Source organism: Microtus pennsylvanicus, unplaced genomic scaffold, assembly GCF_037038515.1.
Source record: "Microtus pennsylvanicus isolate mMicPen1 unplaced genomic scaffold, mMicPen1.hap1 Scaffold_73, whole genome shotgun sequence".
Taxonomy (NCBI): Eukaryota; Metazoa; Chordata; class Mammalia; order Rodentia; family Cricetidae; genus Microtus; species Microtus pennsylvanicus.
Genome location: NW_027461007.1, coordinates 10519 through 35289, shown reverse-complemented (window position 1 = coordinate 35289; position 24771 = coordinate 10519). Strand labels below are relative to the sequence as shown.

At 48.5% G+C, this 24771-nt stretch overlaps 1 protein-coding gene across 1 annotated transcript; it reads right to left on the bottom strand.

The window, feature by feature from the left end:
• On the bottom strand, nucleotides 1-24611 carry LOC142842416 (HAUS augmin-like complex subunit 8). Its single transcript, XM_075959147.1, has 10 exons — nucleotides 24479-24611; nucleotides 19080-19129; nucleotides 16314-16366; nucleotides 5192-5258; nucleotides 4177-4235; nucleotides 3827-3892; nucleotides 3585-3743; nucleotides 3135-3276; nucleotides 1966-2128; nucleotides 1-224 (listed from the first exon to the last, which is right to left on the bottom strand). Exons 1-10 carry the CDS (start codon nucleotides 24505-24507, stop codon nucleotides 101-103), a joined length of 912 nt encoding a protein of 303 aa, XP_075815262.1. The 5' UTR covers nucleotides 24508-24611; the 3' UTR covers nucleotides 1-100.
• Nucleotides 24612-24771: the final 160 nt, after the last annotated feature.

Genomic DNA, 24771 nt, shown 5'->3' with positions numbered 1-24771 from the left:
TTATAGGTAACATTAGCCCAAGGCGAACACGCCCCCTAATGGGCTGGGCTTATCCCTACACCCCACCACCAGGAGTGTGGACATTGGTGATGTCTGCTGCCTATGGACCGAAGTACCACTGGCTGCACGAAGGGGTGCCTTGGGCCTCTTCCCAGACTTCCTGGTTCATCAAGGCTGCCTCCTTGCTGGCCTGGGAAGAAAGCTCCATGGCCAGACTGAAGATCCTGTGGGCAGAAGAAAGAGAAGGGACAACTTCGCCTCTGGCCAAGAACTCTAAAGGAGATCTTAGAAAAACAAACTTGTTAGAGAAATAGGTTCTCTCCTTCCATACAGATCCTGGGGACTGAACTCAGGACACCAGACTTTCCTTGCTGGCTGATCTCAGGACCCTAATGGTGTCTTTGGAAGTCAACAAGGGTGGCTGCCAACTTGGGGGCAAGTGTGCATGTGTCCATATGGTGCTGCAAACAGAAGCAGGGCCTGTGTATACTGAGTTCCCTCCGTCCCCAGCTCTCCCTCTTTTGAAGGAGACAGCACCTAAGATTCCTAGGCTGACCCTAAACTGATGACCCTCCTGCCTCAGCCCCCAAGCATCTGAGACAGCTGACAGATCTGTGCCCCCAGGCCTAGCAGGAAAGAGCTGTGTGGCGAGCCTTGAATGCATCCTTCATCCTCCTGTTCACCTGGGACCTCAGTGCCCCACACCCTCAACAGTGGGCAAATTTGATGTGAGGAGACCTTGTTGGTGCCAAGCTAGATGTGAGATTCAGCCATTACCACATGGTCAAAGGCCAGGTGTCTGAAGACTTTAAGAGCCCCTAGATGACGGAGGGCATGTGTCCAAGAGTGAATACCAGGTACATCTGTACTGCTCAGATACTGACTGGGAAAACTTGTGGCCATACAGTGGTCACAAGCACAGGGAGACATCCTCAGTCTATGCTCCATATGAGTGATGGCTGACGCATTCTGTAGGCCAGCGCTGGGTATGGCGCTTCAGAATCCCTGAGAACTCCTATGGGCATCTCCTTAAATGCATTTTTTTGGAGGTGGCCAAAATGGCCAAGCCTGCCTGATGACCTCAGTCTGATCCCTAGGGCCCACAAAGTGGAAAGAGAGAACAGACCCCAAAGCCGTCCTCTGACCTTTACACTCCTGCCTTGGCATGCACATGCCCAAACATAAAAATACGTAAAAAAAACAAAAACAAAACCCCAACACGTGTGATGTTCACACCTGCCATTCTAGAACTCTGCAAGCTGAGGTGGAGGATTTCTGCACGTTCAAAGCCACACTCGGTGTTACAGATTGAGACCTTGTCTTAGAAAACACACAAAACAACAATGTCCCTCAAGAAACCACAAGACTGGCTAGGCAGTGATGGTGTGCAGCTTCACTCCCAGCTCTTGGCAGGCAGAGGCTGGCGAATCTCTGAGTTCGAGACCAGCCTGATCTACAGAGCGAGTTCCAGAGTGAGAAACTCTGTCTAGAAACAAAACAAAACATACAAAAAGAAAACCCCAAACATCCTGCTAAGACTGACTTCTGAATGACGTTTAACATGTGTTGAGCAACTGTCCGGCTCAGAAAAGGCTCTCTCTGTCCCCTGCTGACCTGGAGCTGCCCTATCTAGGGCATGAGACTGAGTGTGGGATGCTTTCCTTGCCCGTGGTGACCTCAGGTCTCTACGGTCCCCAGTCCTACTCTGCTGGACTCTGGCACAGTATGAATTGATGGCTTCACTGCACCCAAGGTCCCAGTGTCTCAGAACTCAGAAGTGGGCTAGGAGTGGAACAGTGCTGTAGTAGTGAGGCACTCAATAGCTGAGTCCTCAAAAGCCCAAACAGTCTTCACCTGAGAGAGCAGCTGGGTGGGGTTCCACCTCCAGCAACCCAACTAAAAAGAAAGGGATGATGGAGAGAGGAGGGGAGGGATGGAGGGGAAAGGGGGAGGCCTGACCCACACCTGTAGAGCTCTTGGTCCTTCTTGGTAATCAAGTCCCTGAGTTCCTCCAGCAGGCGTGACACCTGCGCGCTGGTGTCTGGCACCTGCCCGCTGGCGTCCGGGGAGGAGATGCCCAGCTCGCCCAGGAGCTGCAGGGTGGTCTTTAGGGCCGGCTCCAGATCATCTGTGGAGATACAGGCTGTTAGCAGAACTCCGGTGCCCAAAGCAGCAGCTGTTTAAGCTGTGCAGCGTTGGCTCTTCTCTCACACTCAGGGAACAGGGCCAAAGGGAGGGATCTTAGGAGATCTCACTCGTCCCTGGAGTGTGGGTGCCAAGTGCATGCTGGGAAGGCAAACCCAGTGGGGAGCGCACAGGTGCTTCTGTGACTGCTGCCCAGGAGACTCCTGTGGACCAGGGGAGCTGGGGCTTCAGGCTGCAAGCCGCTGCTCTGTTCTCTCACCCTCTGTCCTTCCACTACGAGCGACAAGCAGGATGCACCTGCCAGATGTGGCTTGGACCTGCACTTCCTGGCCTCCGGATCTAAAGAGCTGAGGTTCTGGTATCTGTAGCAGCTGTGTGTCCCAGGCACAGACCTGCACCACACACAACCCAGCAAGGTCATGAGGGTTAAAGGACCTGTTCCTGCTGTGTCGTGTCCTCACCTCACCGTCAGTGCTGGGGTTTTGCTGGGTACAGACTTGCGAGGGGCAGTTTGCTAGGAGGATCGCTACAGCTTCCAGGTCAACACTATGCTCTTTTATGGAGCCAGGGTCTCACTGTGTTGTAGCTCAGGCTGGCCTGGAACTCACAGCCTCCCAAGAGTCAGACAATAAATGTAGGTCACCATACCATTTTCATTTGTTACGTAGCCCAGGCAGAGTAAACCCTGTGCAGCTAAAAAGTCCTAAGGAGGATGTCTGCTCCAGAGAATCCCTCAAATGACCTCTCAACACCTCCACCCTGTTGGTAGGGCCCAGGGCTCAGGGCCGGTAGATAGGTCACCCTGCCCCCAGAGTCTTCCAGCTGTGAGGTCCAGCGTGGGGTTGGAATCGTGACTCAGCTGCCTGTGTCCTACTTGGTCCACACGGGTTCCAACACCACCCCAGGGTAGAGGCACCTAGAATATGGTGCATGTGAGACTTGAGGCTCCTTCCTGCTGAGGCAATGCCACACAGCAAGGTTGTTCTTACCTAGGAGTTCCTGCCCACTTCCCTGCATGTGGATGCCCTGCACGGGAAGCTCATGTCGTGTGGCGTCCAAGGCTGTGGCCAGTGTCTTGTATTGCTCCTTGAAGCGCTTTACTACAGCCTCGAGAGGGCCCAGCACCTCCATCTGCAGGCAGAAGGGGACACTGTGAGACACACCGCTCACTCGCACAAGAAGGGCCAGCTTCCAGGTAACAGGACCCCCTCTGACCTGCCCTGGACGGGGCCCTGTTGCTATGCTAAGCTCCACGGTGGGACAACATCAATGCTGGCAGGTGCCAAGTATTCTGCAGACTGTGTGGCAGAGACAGGTGTCCCATACAGAGTACTACATTCGTATCAGGAGCCTAAGCAGGGCGGGCAGAATGTAAGTGGTGGCATCCTGATCCTGGCTCCCTCATGAACCCCTAGCCTCAGGAGCATGCTCAAACCCACCTGGGCATCCAGGATGGTAGCCAGCTCCTGATGCTTCTGCTGGAGCAGCAGCTGGCGCCGCAGCTCCAGCACCCGCTGCTGTAGACGCTCCTTCTCATGGCATAAGGCCACCAAGTCCTTCTCAGCCTTCTCCTCCAGCACAGCCAGGTTGTTTTCCATCTGTGGGTCGCAAGACCAACTCAGGTGGGGTGGGGGAGGTGACAGAGGACACACGCTGTTTCGTGAGTCCCAGTTAAGCTCACCTTCACAGACAGCAGGGTCAGCAGTAGTGTCTGCGACTCCATCATGTCCATGGTCTCCTGTAGATCCTGCAAGGGTCCTGCTGTTCAATTCCCAGTAAGCCATGTTGACCTGGCTCTTCCGGGCATGGCAGAACCCCAACCTCTGTGCACTTTATAGGTTCAAATGGTGTCCGCGGGGCTGAGGATGGAGTCAGGTCACACCTTGCCCAGAAGTGTATGGGTGTCTCCCCACTCAGTATATGGGCACACTGAACTGAGCAAGGACCATGGACACCACAGCCCTAGCCTCCATCCTGGAGGACTGGCTGCCGGGAGTCAGACCTACCCACCGTCTGCTCCCCAGTGCTCACCTGTCTTTTCTGGGGAAGGTGTGTCGTTCCTTTTGGGCCAGTCAAGGGTACATGAGGCCCTGTGTCAAAAAAATGGGATGGTTTGGCTGGCTGAGCCCATAAAGATGCTTCCTTGCCTGGCAAGCCCGATGACGCACTCGATCCCTGAACTCGCAGGAAGCTGGAGGGAGAGAACTCCAGAGTTGTCCTCGGACATCAAATGTGCCAAGGCATCAGGAACAAGAACCAATGACGACAAAATGACAAAAACAAAAACCAACAAACAACGTTCCTCAGCTTTGGTACTGCAGACCTCTGGGCCAACTAGATGCTAGCCAGGGGCATCCTGTGCACCAAGGGCCAACCGGCAGCTGTGGTTCATCCATCAGAAGCCAAAATCCAAATAAAATGTCTGCATACACCCTAACCCTAGTCAGTCCCTTTTGGTGAGCACCTGTTTAGGCCAGGCAGGTCCTGACTCCTGACTGGCCCGTCTTCAGGAGGTGCTCACGCCGCACATGAGAACATCCTAGCCAGGCCCATGTGCTGCTCTCATCCCCACCTGGGAACAGAGAAATTTTTGTTCCTGTGTTTTGAGATAGGGTCTCATGCACACCCTGGTTCAATGGAGCCCACGTGGCCAAGGATGACTTTGAACTTCTGATCTTGCCACCACCTCCCAAGTGTCCAAATGTCAGGCACCCCATTGGTTATAATTTCTGTAGCATCCTAAACTGACAGCAAGTAGCAGCTCCTGGATCCGCAAGTAGTTCCGTGGACATATGGTTGGGCCTCAGACACTCTGCCTATGCTCCCATCACACACTTGAACCACATCCTTTCTGACAGAGACCCTTAATGCTAAGTTTTCCCTCACAACCTGACACAATCTAGGATCACCGGGGAATTGAGGGACTTTTGGATCAGGCTGGACTGTGGACAGTCTGTGATGGGTTGTCCTGATTGCCCTGAGGGAGGCCTGGCAGCTCCTTCCCTGCTGCCAGAGTCCCACCCTTTCAACCCTAGCCAGGACTCACCTTTGACCTTCTGCAATGTGCTGGGCTTTCTTCCCTCTGGTGACTTCCCTCCAGCAGATGCAGAAGCCTGTTATGTAAACAGACAGTCAGAGGTCAGGCCACTTGACCTTTGATGCATTTGCTTAAAGGTCAGACGGAGAAGCAGGAGTTTTGAGACTGCGAACACGGGAGAGTCAAACAGTGGACAGCTACGTTCCTCAGACATGGGAATTAACGGCACACGTGCTGGACTGCCATCTCGATGGGTGTGTGTTTGCGTGTGCTGTGGAGGGGCTGGCGACCGACTTCCTATGGCACTCTCAGGATGCGCTGACTTCTACACAGGTTACTCTGGACTTCAGGAGACACTGACTTCTCCCTGGCCTAAGTCTACAAAGCTCACAAACAGCAGCTGCACCACCAGCAGCAGTGGATGCCCAGCTGTCAGGTACAAGAAAGGCAAGGAGCACAGTGGGGATTGTGTCGTGGTTCATTCTAATGCACCACTGGGTCTGGGGACCCTCTGTAGGAAATAAGGAGGCAGCAGGATGGAACAGGAAAACTAAAACCTACTCCTTGTCAAAACTACCCAAGCCTATTCAGACTAGAGCAAAGAAGTTTTCCAAGCCTGAGGGTCACTCTGGGCAACCACCTGCAATGGCCCTAGGTGTCAGGCCAGCAGGCAGCAGACTCCACCCTGCATAGGTGCTGCCAGCCAGGCCCTCAAGGGCACAAAGAGAATCAGCTGTGAAGAACAAAGTGCAAGCTCTGCTTCTCACCTGCCTGACAGTGGGGCTCTTGACCACCCTGGCCACGATTGCACAGGAACTGCTGTGGCCTTGGCTCCGGAACTCGGGGTCATCGTGCTCTACAACTGCTTGTGCCAGTGCCCTCCCCTCAGAACAATCTGCATAAGGGACCACACACTCACGCAGACCTGGCTACCCCGGGTGGTACAACAGCCAAGGGCTGTGGGGTTTAGGGTCAGATACTGAAGAACCCACAGTGAAGGTAACTGGACTGAGTGTGACCAGAAGCTGAAGAGTTGACTCGCTGGTTAAGAGGAGAACTTGGATTCAACTCCCAGCAGTTGGGCCAGTGTGTAAAGGTGCTTGCCACCAAGATTGCCAAACCAAATTGATGCGCAGGACCCATGTGGTGGAAGGTGAGAATCAATTCCCACAGGTTGTCCTCTGGTAACCATATGTACAGTTGGCCCGAACCCTTCTCTAATGAATAAAAATGTAGTTAAGTTTTTAAAAAGTCACCATGAATCTCATTATTTGTACACTCAATTCCAATTAAAATGTTTCAAAAGCACACCCCTAAGAATTCCAGACTAGCCTTTGTTTACGAGCTACCCAAGCAGCACGGAGATCTGATCTGGGCTCCAGGAGAGCCATCATTGGGGTAAGTGAGTGCAGCAGCAGCCCGGAACAGGGAACTCAGATGTTCCTCATCCCTCCTACACTTCCTGGTCATCCTGCAGGGGCTATACTGCCCAATACCTCCTCTCTCTTTCTATCCCACCCAGCTTGCATCCAGAACCCTCCCCACCCTGTTTGCCTCCCTCCCCTCTTTGGCCACATAACATCTCCCAGCTCAGCCTGTTCGGGTGCTGGGACCGAATCTGAATCGGGAGGGCAACCGGGAGGGCAGCAGTTCCTTTGTTTCAATAGCCTGCCTGCAGCAAGCAAGGTAGGCCCTTTGTTTACGAGCTATCCAAGCAGCACAGAGATCTGATCTAGGCACCAGGAAAGCCATCACTGGGGAGTGACATCAATGGGAAGGTACATCAGTGGGCAAGGAGACCTGATCCTGTAAAAGAAGATCCATAGGGGAGCATTCGGAGGAAGAGATGGGCAGGCACCAATGCAAGAATTCACCCAACAATCAGAAAAACAACATGAAACCACCAGAACCCAGAGACCTCACAACAGGAGGACAGGAACACCTTAATCAAGAAGAAGTAGAAAAAATTGACTTTATGAAAGTGATAGAGGCCCTTAAACAGCATGTAAAAAAAGCCCTTATAGAAATGGATGAGAAGTATAACAGAAAGTTTGAAGAATTGAATAAATCAGTGAATGCTACCCTAGGAAACCAAGGAAAAACAATCAAACCAATAATGGAAACAGTTCAAGACTTGAAAACTAAAATGGAGGCAAAGAAGAAAACACAAACAGAGGGCCAGCTGCACATGGAAAATCTAGGTAAACAAATAGAGACTACAGAAACAAGCATAACCAGCAGAATACAAGAGATAGAAGAAAGAATCTCAGATTCTGAAGATAACATAGAGAAAATAAATGTCCTGATCAAAGAAAACAGCGAGTCCAACAAACTCTCATCACAAAACATTCATGAAATATGGGACACAATAAAAAGACCAAACCTAAGTATAATTGGAGTAGAAGAAGGATAAGAAGTGCAGCTCAACGGTCCAGAAAATATATTTAATAAAATTAAAGAAGAAAACTTTCCCAACCTAAAGAAAGATGTACCTATGAAGGTTCAAGAAGCATACAGAACACCGAAGAGGCTGGATCAAAAAAAAAAAAAACATCCCCTCGCCATATAATAATCAAAACACAAAGCATACAGAATAAAGAAAGAATATTAAGAGCCGCAAAGGAAAAAGGCCAAGTTACTTATAAAGGTAAACCTATCAGACTTACAGCTGACTTCTCTATGGAAACCATGAAAGCTAGAAGGTCCTGGATAGATGTACTGCAAAAACTAAGAGACCATGGATGCAAGCCCAGACTACTATACCCAGCCAAGCTTTCGTTCACTATAAATGGAGAAAACAAAATTTTCCAGGATAAAAACAAATTTAAACAATACATAGCCACAAATCCAGCCTTACAGAATGTAATAGAAGACAAATCACTAACCGAGGAGTCCAACAATGACCACAATAACTCAGACATCTAGAGACCCTTCACCAGCGCAACTCAAAGAAGGGAAACACACAAACTCTACTACTAAAAAAGTGACCGGAGTTAACAACCACTGGTCATTAATATCACTTAATGTCAATGGGTTCAACTCACCTATAAAAAGGCACAGGCTAAGAGATTGGATACGAAAACAGGATCCAACATTCTGCTGTTTACAAGAAACACACCTCAACCACAAAGACAGGCACCTACTCAGAGTAAAGGGCTGGGAAAAGGCTTATCAAGCAAATGGACCTAAGAAACAAGCAGGTGTGGCCATACTAATTTCTAACAAAGTTGACTTCAAACTTAAATCAATCAGAAGAGATGGAGAGGGACATTTTATACTCATAACAGGAACAATTCATCAGGATGAAGTCTCAATCCTGAATATCTATGCCCCTAATATAAAAGCACCCACATACGTAAAAGAAACATTACTAAAACTCAAGGCAGCCATCAAACCGCACACACTAATAGTAGGAGACTTCAACACTCCTCTCTCACCAATGGACAGGTCAATCAGAAAAATTACAGAGAAATAACAGAGAAATTAGAGAATTAATAGAGGTAATGAATCAATTGGACTTAACAGACATCTATAGAATATTCCACCGAAATAGGAAAGAATATAACCTCTTCTCTGCAGCTCATGGAACCTTCTCAAAAATTGACCACATACTCGGTAACAAAGCAAACTTCCACAGTTACAAAAAAATATTAGTAACCACCTGTGTCTTATCAGATCACCATGGATTAAAGTTAGAATTAACAACAATGCTACCCCCAGAAAGCCTACAAACTCATGGAAACTGAACAGTCAACTACTGAGCCATACCTGGATTAAGGAAGAAAGAAAGAAAGAAATTAAAGTCTTCCTGGAATTCAATGAAAATAAACAAACAACATACTCAAACTTATGGGACACTATGAAATCAGTCCTAAGAGGAAAGTTCATCGCACTAAGTGCCCACTTAAAGAAAACAGAGAAAGCACATATTGGAGACTTAACAGCCCACCTGAAAGCTCTAGGAAAAAAAGAAGCAGACTCACCTAGGAGGAGTAGAAGACTGGAAATAATCAAACCGAGGGCTGAAATCAACAAAATAGAAACACAGAAAAAATCCAAAGAATCAATGAAACAAAAAGCTGGTTCCTGGAGAAAATCAACAAGATTGATAAACTCCTATCCAAACTAATCAAACGGCAGAGAGAGAATATGCAAATTAATAAGGTCAGAAATGAAAAGGAGGACATAACCACAGACACAGAGGAAATTCAGAGAATCATTAGATCTTACTACAAAAGCCTGTATGCCACAAAACTGGAAAATGTAAAAGAAATGGACACTTTTTTAGATAAATACCATATACCAAAGTTAAACCAGGACCAGGTGAACAATCTAAATAGACCTGTTAGTCATGAAGAATTAGAAGCTGTTATCAAAAACCTCCCTACCAAAAAAAGCCCAGGACCAGATGGTTTCAATGCAGAATTCTACCAGAACTTCCAAGAAAACCTAATACCTGTACTCCTTAATGTATTTCACAACATAGAAACCCAAGAGTCATTACCAAATTCCCTTTATGAAGCTACAGTTACTCTGATACCAAAACCACACAAAGACTCAACCAGGAAAGAGAATTACAGGCCAATCTCACTCATGAACATCGACTCAAAAATCCTTAACAAAATATTGGCAAACCGAATCCAAGAACACATTAGAAAAAATATCCATTATGATCAAGTAGGCTTCATCCCAGAGATGCAGGGCTGGTTTAACATACGAAAATCTATTAATGTAATCCATCATATAAATAAACTGAAAGAAAAAAAAACCATATGATCATTTCATTAGATGCTGAAAAAGCATTTGACAAAATAAAACATCCCTTTATGATAAAAGTATTGGAGAGATTAGGGATACAAGGGTCATACCTATATATAATAAAAGCTATATACAGCAAGCCGACAGCTAACATCAAATTAAATGGAGAGAAACTCAAAGCTATTCCATTAAACTCAGGAACATGACAAAGCTGTCCACTCTCGCCATACCTCTTCAATATAGTGCTTGAAGTTCTAGCAATAGCAATAAGACAACATAAGGGGATCAAGGGGATTCGAATTGGAAAGGAAGAAGTTAAACTTTCGTTATTTGCAGATGATATGATAGTGTACATAAGCGACCCCCAAAACTCCACCAAAGAACTTTTACAACTGATAAACACCTTTAGTAATGTGGCAAGATACAAGGGCAACTCCAAAAAATCAGTTGCCCTCTTATACACAAAGGATATGGAAGCAGAGAGGGAAATCAGAGAAGCTTCACCTTTCACAATAGCCACAAACAGCATAAAATATCTTGGGGTAACTCTAACCAAGGAAGTGAAGGATCTATTTGACAAGAACTTTAAGGCATTGAAGAAAGAAATTGAAGAAGATACCAGAAAATGGAAGGACCTCCCTTGCTCTTGGATTGGGAGGATCAACACAGTAAAAATGGCAATTCTACCAACGGCAATTTATAAATTCAATGCAAGGTCCCTTCAAAATTCTTCACAGATCTTGAGAGGACAATAATCAACTTTATATGGAAAAACAAAACACCCAGGATAGCCAAAACAATCCTATACAATAAAGGATCTTCCAGAGGCATTACCATCCCTGACTTCAAACTCTATTACAGAGCTACAGTAACAAAAACAGTGTGGTACTGGCATAAAAACAGAGAAGTCGACCAATGGAATCGTATAGAAGACCCGAATTTTAATCCACAAACCTATGATCACCTCATTTTCGATAAAAGAGCTAAAAGTATACAATGGAAGAAAGAAAGCATCTTCAACAAATGGTGCTGGCACAACTGGATGTCAACCTGTAGAAGAATGAAAATAGACCCATATCTATCACCATGCACAAAACTCACGTCCAAATGGATTGAAGACCTCAATATCTGTCTGAACACACTGAACCTGATAGAAGAGAAAGTGGGAAGTACCCTCCAACAGATGGGCACAGAAGATCGCTTCCTATGTGTAACCCCAGCAGCACAGACATTAAGGGCAACATTGAATAAATGGGACCTACTAAAACTGAGAAGCTTCTGTAAAGCAAAGGACACTGTCACTAAGACAAAAAGGCAACCTACTGATCGGGAGAAGATCTTCACCCACCCTGCAACAGACAAAGGTCTGATCTCCAAAAGATATAGAGAACTCAGACTTTAAAATGCTAATTAACCCAATTAAAAAATGGGGCACTGAACTGAACAGAGAATTCTCAACAGAAGAAGTTCAAATGGTCTAAAGACACTTGAGGTCATGCTCAAACTCCCTAGCAATCAGGGAAATGCAAATCAAAACAACTTTGAGATATCATCTTACACCTGTCAGAATGGCTAAAATCAAAAACACCAATGATAGCCTTTGCTGGAGAGGCTGTGGAGGAATGGGTACTCTCCTCCATTGATGGTGGGAATGCAATCTTGGGCAACCACTTTGGAAATCAGTGTGGCAGTTTCTCAGGAAATTCGCAATCAACCTACCCCTGGACCCAGCAATACCACTCTTGGGATTATACCCAAGAGATGCCCTATAATATGACAAAAGCATTTGTTCAACTATGTTCATAGCAGCATTATTTGTAATACTCAGAACCTGGAAACAACCTAGATGCCCTTCAATGGAAGAATGGATGAAGAAAGTGTGGAATATACACACATTAGAGTACTACGCAGCGGTAAAAAACAATGACTTCTCGAATTTTGCATGCAAATGGATGGAAATAGAAAACACAATCCTGAGTGAGGTAGCCTAGACCCAAAAAGATGAACATGGGATGTACTCACTCATAATTGGTTACTAGCAATAAATAGGGGTCACGGAATCTACAATTGGTGAACCTAAAGAATCTAAATAAGAAGGTGAACCCAAGGAAAATCATATAGTTATCATCTTGGCTATGGGAAGTAGACAAAATTGCCGGGGAGAAAATTGGGATCTTGGGGGTGGGGTGTGATTGGGGTAAGGGATGATGGGCAGAGAAAAGTGAGAAGGGGAGGATGGGGGGAACTTGGGGAAACAGGATTATTAGGATAAAGGAAGGTTAGATAGGGGAGCACGGAAGCACAATTAATAGTTAAGGGAGCCACCTTAGGGTTTGCAAGAGACTTGAACCTACAGTGGCTCCCTGGGGCCCAAGGCAATGTCCCCAGTTAGTTCCATGGGCAGCTGAGGACAGGGAACCTGAAATGACCCTATCCTATAGCAATACTGATGAATATCTTGCATATCACCATAGAACCTTCATCTGGTGATGGATGGAGATAGAGATAGAGACCCACACTGGAGCAGTGGACTGAGCTCCCAAGGTCCCAATGAGGAGCGGAAAAAGGGAGAAGATGAGCAAGGAAGTCAGGACCACGAGGGGTGCACCCACCCACTGAGACAGTGGGGCTGATCTATTGGGAGCTCACCAAGGCCAGCTGGACTGTGACTGAAAAAGCATGGGAAAAAACCGGACTCTGAATATGGTGAACAATGAGGGCTGATGAGAAGCCAAGGACAATGGCACGGGGTTTTGATCCTACTTCATGTTCTGGCTTTGTGGAAGCCTAGCCAGTTTGGATGTTCACCTTCCTAGACATGGACGGAGGGGTGAGGACCTTGGACTTTCCACAGGGCAGGGAACCCTGACTGCTCTTTGGACTGGAGAGGGAGGGGGTGAGGAGTGGGGGGACGGGGAGAAGGGTGGGAGGAGAGGGAGGGAAATAGGAGTCTGCGAGGAGGCGGAAAATTTTTTGTCCTTTTCTCAATAAAAAAAAAAAATTCCACACTAAAAGGGGCACGTGCCGAAGCCAGATGCCACCCTCACACATCATACATGAAAGCCTGTCAGAACCCAAGAAGAATCACAGGGTTCAGGTCTTGAGACCCCCATGCCAGCACGTCCCTGACACTGACTTGGGAGCCCATGCAGTCAATCCCCAGCAGGTGCTGGGCTCTGGCACATGAAGGCCTGGGCTCCATCAACAGGTCTGTGTACACACCTGATTGCTGTTGGATAATCTTTTTGTATGCTGTAAAGATGTGTCTCTGCCCAAGGCACCTTCTGATTGGTTAAAAAGAACCTGAAAGACCAATAGCTAGGCAGGAGAGAACAGGTGGGGCTTCCAGGAGAGAAGGGAACTCAGGAAGAATCAGAGGCTCTCATAATTAAGCCAGGGAGACACTGAGGGAGTCAGCAGTACAGAGAGGTAAGGAGCCACATGGCAGAATGTAGACTAATATAGACGTGGTAATTTTTTTTAAGACAGATTTTTCTGTGAAACAGTCCTACTGCCCTGGAAATTTTGACCAGGTTGGTCTTGAACTCACAGAGGTCTGTCTGCCTCCTAAATGTTGGGATAAAAGGTGTGTGCCACCACCACCACCCGCCAGAGCTAGTTGGGAACAGGTCTAGACTAAGGTCAAGCTTTCATAATTAATAAGAAGTCTCTGTGCCATCATTTGGGAACTGGCAGTCTAAAGAAGGTCCAACAACAGATGACCAACAATTGCGGTTGGACGTGGTTGCCCTGTCTTTAATTCCAGCCTTCAGGAGGTACAGGGGTGGATCTCTCTATCTCTCTAAGTCCCGGCCATGTAGGAATATGTAGAGAGACACTGTCCATAAAAGAAAAAAAGGCAGAAAAATCCATAATGGTCTTTTATTTGGGGGGGGGGGGTGAGATAGGTTTTCTTTTGTATTTTAATAAATAAAGACTGCCTGAAGATCTGAGAGTAAAACAGTCCCACTGGTCAGCCTTACAGACCAGGTTATGGTGTCACACACCTTTAATCCCAGCCCTACAGAGGAAAAAGATGGGGGAGACAGTTCTCAGACATAGTCTCATTCTGAGAAATCTGGAGGCAGGATCGCCATTTCAGACTGAGGGAGAGGCAAGAGCCAGTGGCTGGCTGTTTTGCTTTTTAGACCTTCAGACTGAAACCCAATTTCTGACCCTGAGCGTTTATTAATCATGCTTCAGGGTTTCTCTGTGCAACAACCCTATCTCTCCTGGAACTAGCTCTTGTAGACCATGCTAGCCTTAAACATACAGAGATCCGCCTATGCCTGCCACCACCGCCGGGCTGGAATATTGATTGGTCTTTTGAAAGCAAATTCAGAACTTGTGCTCAATGACACGAGAGCTGCTGCCTGTGGCTGTTGACAACAGGCCACGAAAGCCAACCACTGAAAACCCTGACTCACTAGCGAGAAAATGTCCACGGTAGAACATGTAACAAACAAACCAGCAACAAAATGAGAATTTAACGGCCAACAAGCAGGGCTGTGTGGTGTGTAGTCTGGCAGTCACTTTGCAAGTCTGAAGACCTGAGTTTGAATCCCCAGCATCTACACAGAAACAAATCCACTGTTGGGCCCTAAAGCCCCACCAAGGAGAAGGTCGCCCCAAGAGACATTCACAACTCGGTTGATGCAATAGCAAGAGGAATTTTTATTCTGCCGCGGCAGAGGTCCCCCAGCCTCGAGAGGAGAAGGACGACTGCTTTGTCTATTACAAGCTCTTTTAAAGGAAAAAAAACACAAAATCAAGGAGGGGGGAGTACAAAATCAAAGGGAAAGCCCAAAAATCATTTGTCTACTATTTTGACTAGTTCATTTAATGGTCAGCTAACTCTACTTAATCAATGTTGTAACAGTTACAAGGAGGAGCCTTGATCAATGTCATAGTTACAAGGAGGAACCTTGATCAATGTTATGATGGTTACAAGGTCGTCTCACCCCAGTTCCAGGGTCCAGGTCTATACAATGGAGATGGAAAGTACTCAAAGCTCTCGTGCACGTGTTGTTGGTTACCAGGGCCCTGGTTCCGAGGAAGGGGGTGCAGTAGTGCTAAGGGGCCTCTAAGTCTTTCACCACAAGAACCTCTCACCCTAGCAAGGGATGAGGAACACAAAAGGATCCCAAGAGCTGGCAGTTCAGTGAAATCCTGTCACAAAAGAAAGATTTCACTCTGGCATCCATCCATGTGTACATGCATGGTTGTACAACCTGCAACACACACACGTACACACACACACACAAAAATAACAAGGACCAATGCAGAGCAATGCCCACCACCAACTGCCTTGGAGACACCTACTGAAGTCACAGAAGTGTGCCTGGGAGAAACGTGAAATGGTGTTCAGGAGGAATGGGAGCACACAGCACAGCCCAAGCACCCCTTATCCACAACTGAAATCTGAAACTCAAGATCATCTGCCCCACACTCAGGGAAAGGGCTGCTCAGCTGGAAGTGGGCTCCACTCAGGACCAGCCCTTCTGAGATCCATTCAGCCTCAGGAGAAAGCGCAGGCTAATGTTACCATGACAACAGACACTCAAGACTCCAGCCAGACCAAGGTCACCTGATGGGGTAGCAGAACCAAAATGCCTTCTATAAACACATGGGGGCACTGTGGCCAAGCCTTCAAGGTGGCAACAGCCACAGGGTGAATGGAAGCAGGGATAAGTAGCTTGGGAAAGCTGTCTGCAGGGTGATGTGAGAATCCCTTCCCTTAAACCAGACTTCCAGTCAGAGCTTCAGGAATCCTGGGAACCCTCACCACACTTCCTGGGGCACAGGCCAGGCAGATGGGAAATTAACCTTCTGATTGTCATAAACCAAGCCTGTACTCAGCAGTCCTGCCTGGCCGTGACAGACAACCTGGAACTGGATCCTGTGCTCCAGGGATGTGTCACCACAGGGATGAGCCTGCAGCTGACCCCAACATGTTTCCCCCATTCTTGCAATGCAGTGCAGCTTTTGGGGCCTCAGGAAGCCCTGCCAGCCTTGCTTATTGACAGCTGAAAAAGTATCACACAGGAAGATGCAGAAGTGAACGTCACCCCTGCCAGCTGCGCCTGTGGCCCACACCGAGGGCTGCTGCCACTGCCCATCACTCAGGAGCCTCCTGGGTGTGAAGGGATAGTGCTGGAGGACAGATCTGACAGAACAGAGGCCCTCAAAACAGGAGGGGCAGAGGAGGTACATACGACTGATGGACACTGGTGTCACTCTCACCAGAGACTCAGGACTGTGCCCAGAACCTGGAGGCGGCAAAGGCCCCAATGGTGTCTTCCAGGATAGGGCTGCAGCTGCCACGTGCCCTCCACCCATTCCTAGTGGCTCCAAGAGTAAAAGACTCCATTACCTTCTTAGTTTTCTTCTCATATTGCAGGTATCTGGACTCAACCACTCTTCCTCCTGCAGACGACACAGTGTGTAGTAGGAGCTGCGGGCTGCATTCCTGCCACCCAGCTCCCAGCCACCTGGCTAGCTTATGCCCCAAAATAACAACACACAAATTGTATTCATTTAAACACTGCCTGGCCCCTTAGCTCTAGCTTCTTACTGGCTAATTCTTACATCTTGATTACCCATTTCTATTAATGTGTGTAATCCCAAGGTACGCTTACCAGGAAGATTCTAGCCTACATCCATCCTGGGTCAGAGCTTCATCGCGTCTGCCCTGGAGAGGAGCAGCGGCATGGCCTCTAACCTCACTTCCTCTTCCTCCCAGCATTCTGTTCTGTTTACTCCCCCCACCTATGTTGTAACCTATCAGGGCCAAGCAGTTTCTTTATTAATTAACCAACAGTGTTTGTTAGAGAAGAGGAATGCTGCAGCATGAAGACATAGAGCATGAGCAGGACCCCACAGTGGAGAGCCGGGGCCAATGACAGGAAAAGCACCAGCCTTACAGCCCGATGCAGACTGGCTCCTTCAGTCTCCCCAGTATGCACATGGCAGCTACTGCAACTAGTACCTTCACAGGACACTCAGTGTCCATAAGACACTGATGGAACGTCTCTTGTATGTGGGTCCTTGGAGTAGGAGCAAGTGCCAAGTAAGTTCAAAGATAGAAACATTCTAGACCGTGAAAGCCAGGGGCCAGTGGGATGGCTCACTGGGTGGAGGGCTTGAAACCAAGCCTGATGACTTTGGTTCAACTCTCAAGAGCCTTCCTCTGACCTCTATATGTGCACCTTGGTATCCCCCTCACCTTCAGTAAATAAGTGCAATTTTTTAAAAAAAAAAAAGGAGCAGGAGAGATGGCTCAGTGGTTAAGCGCTTGTTGCTCTTGCAGAGGACTGGAGTTAGGGTCCCAGCACCCACAGGGATGCTTGCAACTGTAATATCAGTTCTGGGAGATTCAACACTCTCTCTGGTGTCCAAGAGCATCTACATTCATGTGCACAGCCCCCTCCCACCTACAAAAACACAAAACAACAAATCCCACAGCATTTTGGGTCTATCCCTCTCTGGTGGAGTCCATCTCTGTTTGTGCTTCAGCACAGTAAAGCTGGGCTGCCCACCGTGGTCTTAGTATTCCCACCTTCCTATCTTTAAATCAGAGGGATAGAGATCCACTCCTGTAACCCTAGATGATGTTAACTGTTGTGAGGGAATGGCCGTGCTGGCATGGATTTGGGGGTTCTCGCTGAGATCCTGCAGAGGCTCTGAGAGCATAGGTAATGGACGTAAAAGGCCAAGTCAGACTCTGCCTGGGGCTTGTGCCAGGAAAAAGCTTGGAAAATGCAGCCCAGATGTAGGAATCTGACCCTGGTTCAGTTTAAACGTGTTGAGCCTGCAGCCAGGACAAACAGGCCCACTGGTCTATGTGCCCAGGCCAGCTCTCAGACCCTGCTTGCCAACCATGGAAGACTCCAGATTTCTCATTACAGCTGGTCTGTGGTCGTTTGTACCTTGACCACTCATGTTTCTCAATTAAATGAAGCTAGCAGATTAAAAAGTAACAATAAAGTTAAAGACAGGAGAAGAGCCCACAGCAGCCCAGGGGCAGGGAAGCTGGGGCACACGTGAGCCATGTCAGACTCTGTACCTTTGGGTTGGGGAGGCCTATGTCCATGCTCTGTCCTCACCACCACTCCAGCCTTTATCACGGGTGGACCCTCATGAGACTCACGCACAGATCCAGGCCCCCTTGGCGGTGGCTGGGGCATCTGGCCTGGCCAGTGTTAACAAAACCAGGCAGCATGCAAACATGTCATAGCTTACACACAAAACTGCCAGGCTGGGGCCACTCAGTGGCACGGTGCTCAATTGGCACAGTGAGGGCCCCAATTCTACTTCTGCCATCGCAGTAAACAAACAAACAAAATATCTGCTGAGGATATAGGTCAGTGGTTAGGCGCTTGCCTAGCAAATGTGGGGCCCTGGGCTCCATCCCTAAGACCAAACCCCAAGCCCCAAACCCAACCAGGTCCAGTGATCACTGTCAACCCTGAGGGTCCGAGTTTAGTCCTCTGGACTCCTATGGTGCAATGAGAGAAACAACCACCCAAATTATGCCTAACCCCCATGTGTGTACCACATGTGCTATCTGCCCCACACGAAGTGTAACAAAAAAAAATGAGCCTATGAGGCTGAGGAGTACTTGCTCTTCCAGCACCCACACCGGGCAGCTCCACAGGTTTCTGAAGGAACTTGGATCTGTGGCCTGTGCACATCTAGAGCTACACTTTCGAGGGACTTCAACTCTCCAAAGGACAACTACAGTCACAGGACACCTCAGGGACAAAGACAACCCCGAGTCCCCAAAGGCATGCCACTGAGCAGTGGAAGTTTCAGACTTGTCTCTGTCTCCCCTGCCCCCAAGAAACCCCTTTCATGAACTAGATGGCACCCTGGAGGTTGAGGCAGGAGGATCAGGAGCTGACCGGCAACCTGGCATCCATGAGACTTTCTCAGAGAACAGTAAGGTTCAGCATGTAAGGCACTTGCTTGCTACCCAGCTTGATTGATGACAAATTGACTCCCACAAGTTCCCTTCTGACTTCTATACTCATGATACAATATGCACACCCCTCCAAAGAGATCAATACACGTGTAATAAAAAAATTGAACAAAAATCGTTGATGAAGACAAAACAAAACACTTTCCTTAAAGCACTCACCTTGTACTCTTCTTCCTTTTGTCTTGGGGGCACCAGTGGCTGCGGGCTTCCTACAAGAGAGAAGAGAGATGTGCTATTCATCCATCTACAAGATCTGCAGAGGCCAGAGCCACCTTCCGTCAGCTGCAGCGGGGCATGTGAAGATCGTCCCTAGACAAGCAGGAGGGGGAACCCCCACAAGACCAACTTCCTCCTGAAGGCAGTAGAACACTGGCCCACAGGGATCAGAGCTTCCCGACCAGGAAGATCCCTGTCTCATCAGGCTGGTGTGACAACAGCCAGAGAGGTGGGAGGGCTTCGGAAGGGCTGGGGCTGAGGATTTGCAAGCACAGGGGCTGGAGAAGACAGGAGGGAAGAGTCCAATGGTAAGGATGAGATGGCAGGTTGGGGAGAGGACGGTGACACAGCCTTTCTCTGCAAAGTGTCAGTTTCCTAGGCTCCCCGGTCACTGTCATGACCAGCAACTACTCAACTTTGCTATTCTAGTACCAAAGTTGACAGACACAATGCGTGGGCCATGTGGCAACAAAACTTTGCTGACATAGCACATTTTGGGTCACACATCGCTCATATGTCACCAAATAGTTGTATTCTCTAAATATTTTCATTTTTATTTATTCTGTGTATGTCTGTGAGTGCAGCTGTGTAAGTGCCACCAACTGTGCGTACCGTGGTGCCTCCAGAGAGGTTAGGGGACAATCTCAGCATAGGTCACGTTCCACCTTCTCATCCACGGCTGCGTATACCAGGCTAGCCAGTCCTCACCCCTGCAGACTCTCCTGTTTGGCCTCCCATCTCCCTGTAGGGTGTGCTAGGAGTGCAGGCACTACTGCATCCAGTTTCTACGTGGCTTCTGGGGACCCAAACTCAGGTTGTCAGGCTTGTTCAGTGATAATTAACACACACACACCCACACCAACAGGGTCTCACACTACAGCCAAGGCTGGCCCAGAACTCATCATCTTCCTACCAGGGCTGGACAGACAGTTTGCAGGATAAAGTTTGCTGCTCTTGCAGAGGACTTGAGCTCAGTCCCCAGCAGTCCAGCTCTGGGGGTCTTAAGCCTCTGCTGCTGGCTTCTTCCTGAAGCCTACAGATGGTAGGGGCTTGGCTTTGGGAAGCAGGGCAGGTGCACCTGCTGTGGTCCCTCAGGATTCCCCGGGGTCTGCCCATCAATCACGGAGGCCTCAGCAACATGGCCTTGACCTGACCTGTGCCCATCACTACCCGTGTAAAGAGCTGGAAGTCTGAGGTATAGTGCTGGTCAGGAGGCTCCACCCACCGGCCTCTTCTCTGTAGCACTTCAGCCTTTTAAATCTGATGCAGTATGTGGTGCTCACGTCCTCTGACACACGGGAGGGCAAAGGATGACTTTTGTAGTTGGGTCCTGGGAATCCTGAGGCTATGAGGCCTGGTGGCAGCACCTTTACCTGCGAGTAAGGAAGCTGGCCTGGGGCCGCGTGTGGTGGTACAAGTCTATAAGCTGCAGAGGCAGAGGCAGGTGGACCTCATTGGGTCAAGTGTCTAAGTGAGGGGCCTACTTAACTTATCATCTCTCAGCATCCCAAGTGCCTGTCACAGAGCCAGCCTGGCAGGCATATCCTGCCCCTACCCTGAAGTTCCCCAGCTTCTCTTTTCTATATAACTCAGCCATTTTGTCCACTTGGTCTGTATGTTTCCAGTGCTCTCTTTGCTCCCTCTCTCTCTTCTCATGGCCTGGTTCAGGCTGCTGGGCAGGTTCAGTATGGACTCTTCCTGATGCCTCTGGCTGTACTTTCCCTCATATCTACAATAAACCTTCTGCTCAACCATATACGTTGGAGCAGTCATGTCCTCATTTTTCTTTTCTTTTCTTTCTTTACTTCTTTTCTTTCTTTTCTTTCTTTACTTCTTTCTTTTTGAGACAGGATTTCTCTGTGTAAAAGCCTTGGTGAGAGCTACCTGCCTCTGCCTCCCAAGTGCTGGGATTAAAGGCCTGCAGCACCACTGCTGGGCCACATCCTCATTTTTCATTCAGATCTCTGTGATCTGTGAGCTGGAAGCTCACAGGGTCTCCACAGGGAGTTCTGTGACAGTGTGCTAGTATTCTTTGACTTATTAAAATATTCCTTTTAATCGTCTTACATTCACTAGCATTGGTAAGGTGTAACTAACTGGATAAAATACATGCCTAAATTTAGCTTATATGTCCAGTTTAAATACACCAGGTAATGGTGCCCAATTCTCAAGTGCCTTTACAGATCTGAGAGTATGGCAATTTAACAAAAGTGCTTCTAACACAGACATGCCAGCTCCCATGGCACCTATAGCTCCTCCAAGAAGATACATGGTTACAAAGATCTTCCGCCTTGAGGCTTGCCTTTGGGTTTTGCAAAGACACCCACACACCAAAAAGCGGCCTTTTACCTCTTCAGCTTCCTGGATGCCACCCGGGGACTCAATCTTCTCATCCTGCCATGACAGGTGGACTAAATCTTCCCCCCACAGGAAAATCTTGGGGCCTCTTGTACCCAGCAGCTAACGGCAATCACTGCCTCCAGGCTGATGTTCTCCGAGGACTAAGGAGAGACTTGGGATTGCCTGTGTAGCTAAAAAAGGTGTCTCATTTTTGCCCATTTATCCCCTTAGATCTGTCTAATGGCATTTGGTGACTTAGGATACTGTTCACTTATTACTTCATCCATGGCATTTGACAACTTAAGGTACTGGTAGCTCATTACTTCATTTGAAGTTTCCTGCTAAAATACAAACAGGTGTGCCTCTTTCAAGGCTTCATAGTTCAGATTAACAGGTGTATCTTAAAAATCCAGAGTTCCCAATTCCCTTTAATTGTCTTCTAAAATGTGCAAACCTTCTAACCTAAAGCAACAGCCTTTTGCTATGACACCAAGATGTAAATCTGTTCCAGTTCTCTTACAGATACCTACAGGTTTCTGGAAAAAGTTCTACTGCTGTATCAAAAATCAGGTCTGGTAATAATAATAATAATAAAAACCCCAAACAAACAACTAACAGTCTTCCAGAGCCTGTTTTTTTTTAATTTTTAGATTTATTTGTTATGTATACAACATTCCTTCCGTGCTGGGCGGTGGTGGCACACGCCTTTAATCCCAGCACTCGGGAGGCAGAGGCAGGCAAATCTCTGTGAGTTCGAGACCAGCCTGGTCTACAATAGCTAGTTCCAGGACAGGCTCCAAAACCACAGAGAAACCCTGACTCAAAAAACCAAAAAAAAAAAAAAAAAAAAAAACCCAAAAAACAACATTCCTTCCATGTATGCCAGCAGGCCAGAAGAGGGCACCAGATCGCATTATACATGGCTGTGAGCCACCATGTGGTTGCTGGGAATTGAACTCAGGACCTCTGGAGGAGCAGTCAGTGCTCTTAACCTCTGAGCCATTTCTCCAGCCCTCCAGAGCCTGTTTGAACCCCACCCATTTTCACGCATATTTTACAGGTCACTCTGGCCATCTGGGCCAAGACCAACTTACAAAGCGCTCTCCAGAAAATGCCAACACCTGCACCAGCTCCTGCGACTTCACCACTGGTACCAACTCTCCTGGATCAAGGACACCTAACAACTAAAATCTGGTTTTATCTGCTAGTGTGTCCCAATTGTACACCCGAGCCTCACCTGTACAACTAGGGCACTTCTCTGTCCCATTCTTTCTGGCAGTTAATGACTTCCCATGGCTAGCCCTATTCATAGGGCCAATGATAACAAATGCCTCCTGCCTTCTCATCTCTCTCAACCAACAGCTGCCTGAGGTCTCCCGGATGACAGTAAATGGGAAGCCGCTCCAGCCACGCCTCTCATGAGCCCACCAACTCCCCCCTTGCCAATGTCACTCCATGCTCACAGGAAGTGGCCAGACCTGAGTCGGGTCCCTATATCCAAGAGTCTGGGATGTTTGGGTGAAAGCGTCACCCCAGCCCCTGGCATCCATTTCAAGCCCCCTCCCCTGGGAAAGCTCACCAAGCCTCCCCAGGGAGGGTCAGGACCACTCCCACAGGGTTTTTAGGCTGTCCCCCAAAATATGAACATGTGGTCTCCCCTTCTCTCTCTTCCCCTCACCATGCTTTCCTGGTGCCACCCAGGAGCGCTCCATCAAACATGGGCATCTTTTATTCGGTCTAATTTGGTCTGATTGGAATTATTTGTGTTGGCAGAGAGGCTCGTCTAAGAAATATTCCTAACAAAAACAAAAGCTGGCCAGGTGGTGGTGGCGGCGCACGCATTCAATCCTAGCACTAGGGAGGCAGAGGCAGGTGGATCGCAGTGAGTTCGATGCCGGCCTGGTCTACAAGAGCTAGTTCCAGGACAGGCTCCAAAACTACAGAGAAACCCTGTCTTGAATACAAAACAAAAACAAAAAACCAAACAAAAACAAAAAATGGTTTATTTGAGACAGGTCCTCAGGTAGGTAACTCAGGCTGTCCTTGAACTCGGGATTCTTCCACCACCACCTCCTGCCTGTGCTGACAGGCAGGCTTCTAGTGAAGCTCAGGTGGGGTGGGAGAGTTTCTTTACCATCACTGAGTACTTGTGGTTGCCACGAGCATCAACCCGCCCAGGTGTAGATTTTTATCAATTTCCAGACTATAACTCTCAAGCGATTATTTTGTAACTCCCCGACTCTTCCCCCCTTTTTTTTAAAAAAAATGTATTTATTTATTTATTCATTCATTCATTTATTATGTATACAATATTCTGTCTGTATGCCTGAAGGCCAGAAGAGGGCGCCAGACCTCTTTACAGATGATTGTGAGCCACTATGTGGTTGCTGGGAATTGAACTCAGGACCTTTGGAAGAGCAGGCAATGCTCTTAATCACTGAGCCATCTCTCCACCCCCCCCCCCCCCGACTCTTCCCTTATCAGTGCTTCAAAACTCCTTTCAGGAAAAAAGTAAACCTGAAATTCTAAGAAAAATAAAACCTATCCAGGCTCCAATACTTCCCAAGCTCACTAACAAGGATGAATCCCCGCAGTGCTGTGGTGCAGCAGACTGGTCCAGCTGCTGCTGGGGGAGCACACTAATCATCCCCGCGGGAAGAGTGGCAGGAACTGGAGAGTTCGAAGCAAGCCTGGCTTACAAGAGACCCTGTCTTGGAACCAAAACAGAACAAGTCACACACAGAACTCAGGAGGTTGAGTGCTCCCCTAGATGCAAAAGCTAGGAACCATGAGGCTAAGTTACCTGCTGCCAACACCAAAGTACCACACACAACTCCATTCTGAGCCCCACAGGAGATGCTCAGAGCCTGGGCCTCCAGGCTGGGAGGGATTCGGGGAGTGGCTCTAAGGAGCCCCGTTCTCCCGCTTGGGCACCCGTCAGCCCAGGCTCTGGCCAGCCCTCGGGTGCCCCTAAACCCCGCCCTACTGTGCCCCCAACTCACCCCGCGTCCCGCTCCGAGGAGTCCGCCATTTTCCCGCCTTCCACTCAAAGAGCCTCTTCTCGGGGCTCCGCTCTCTAGGAGGCAGGCAGGACAGTGGGGCACTGGGGCCTGTCAGCAAGTGAAGCCAAGGAGCCCGCTTTTTTGGGAGCGCGCTCTGAGGGGGCAGGGCTCTGTAGCGCCCCGCCTCTCACAGCTCAAGGGAGCCAGAAAACAGGACCACACCAAGAGCAGGGGCGTGGCTCTAGTGGGCGTGTCCCAGAGCACCCCTCCTCCCTGGAGCAGGGCTGCCAAGG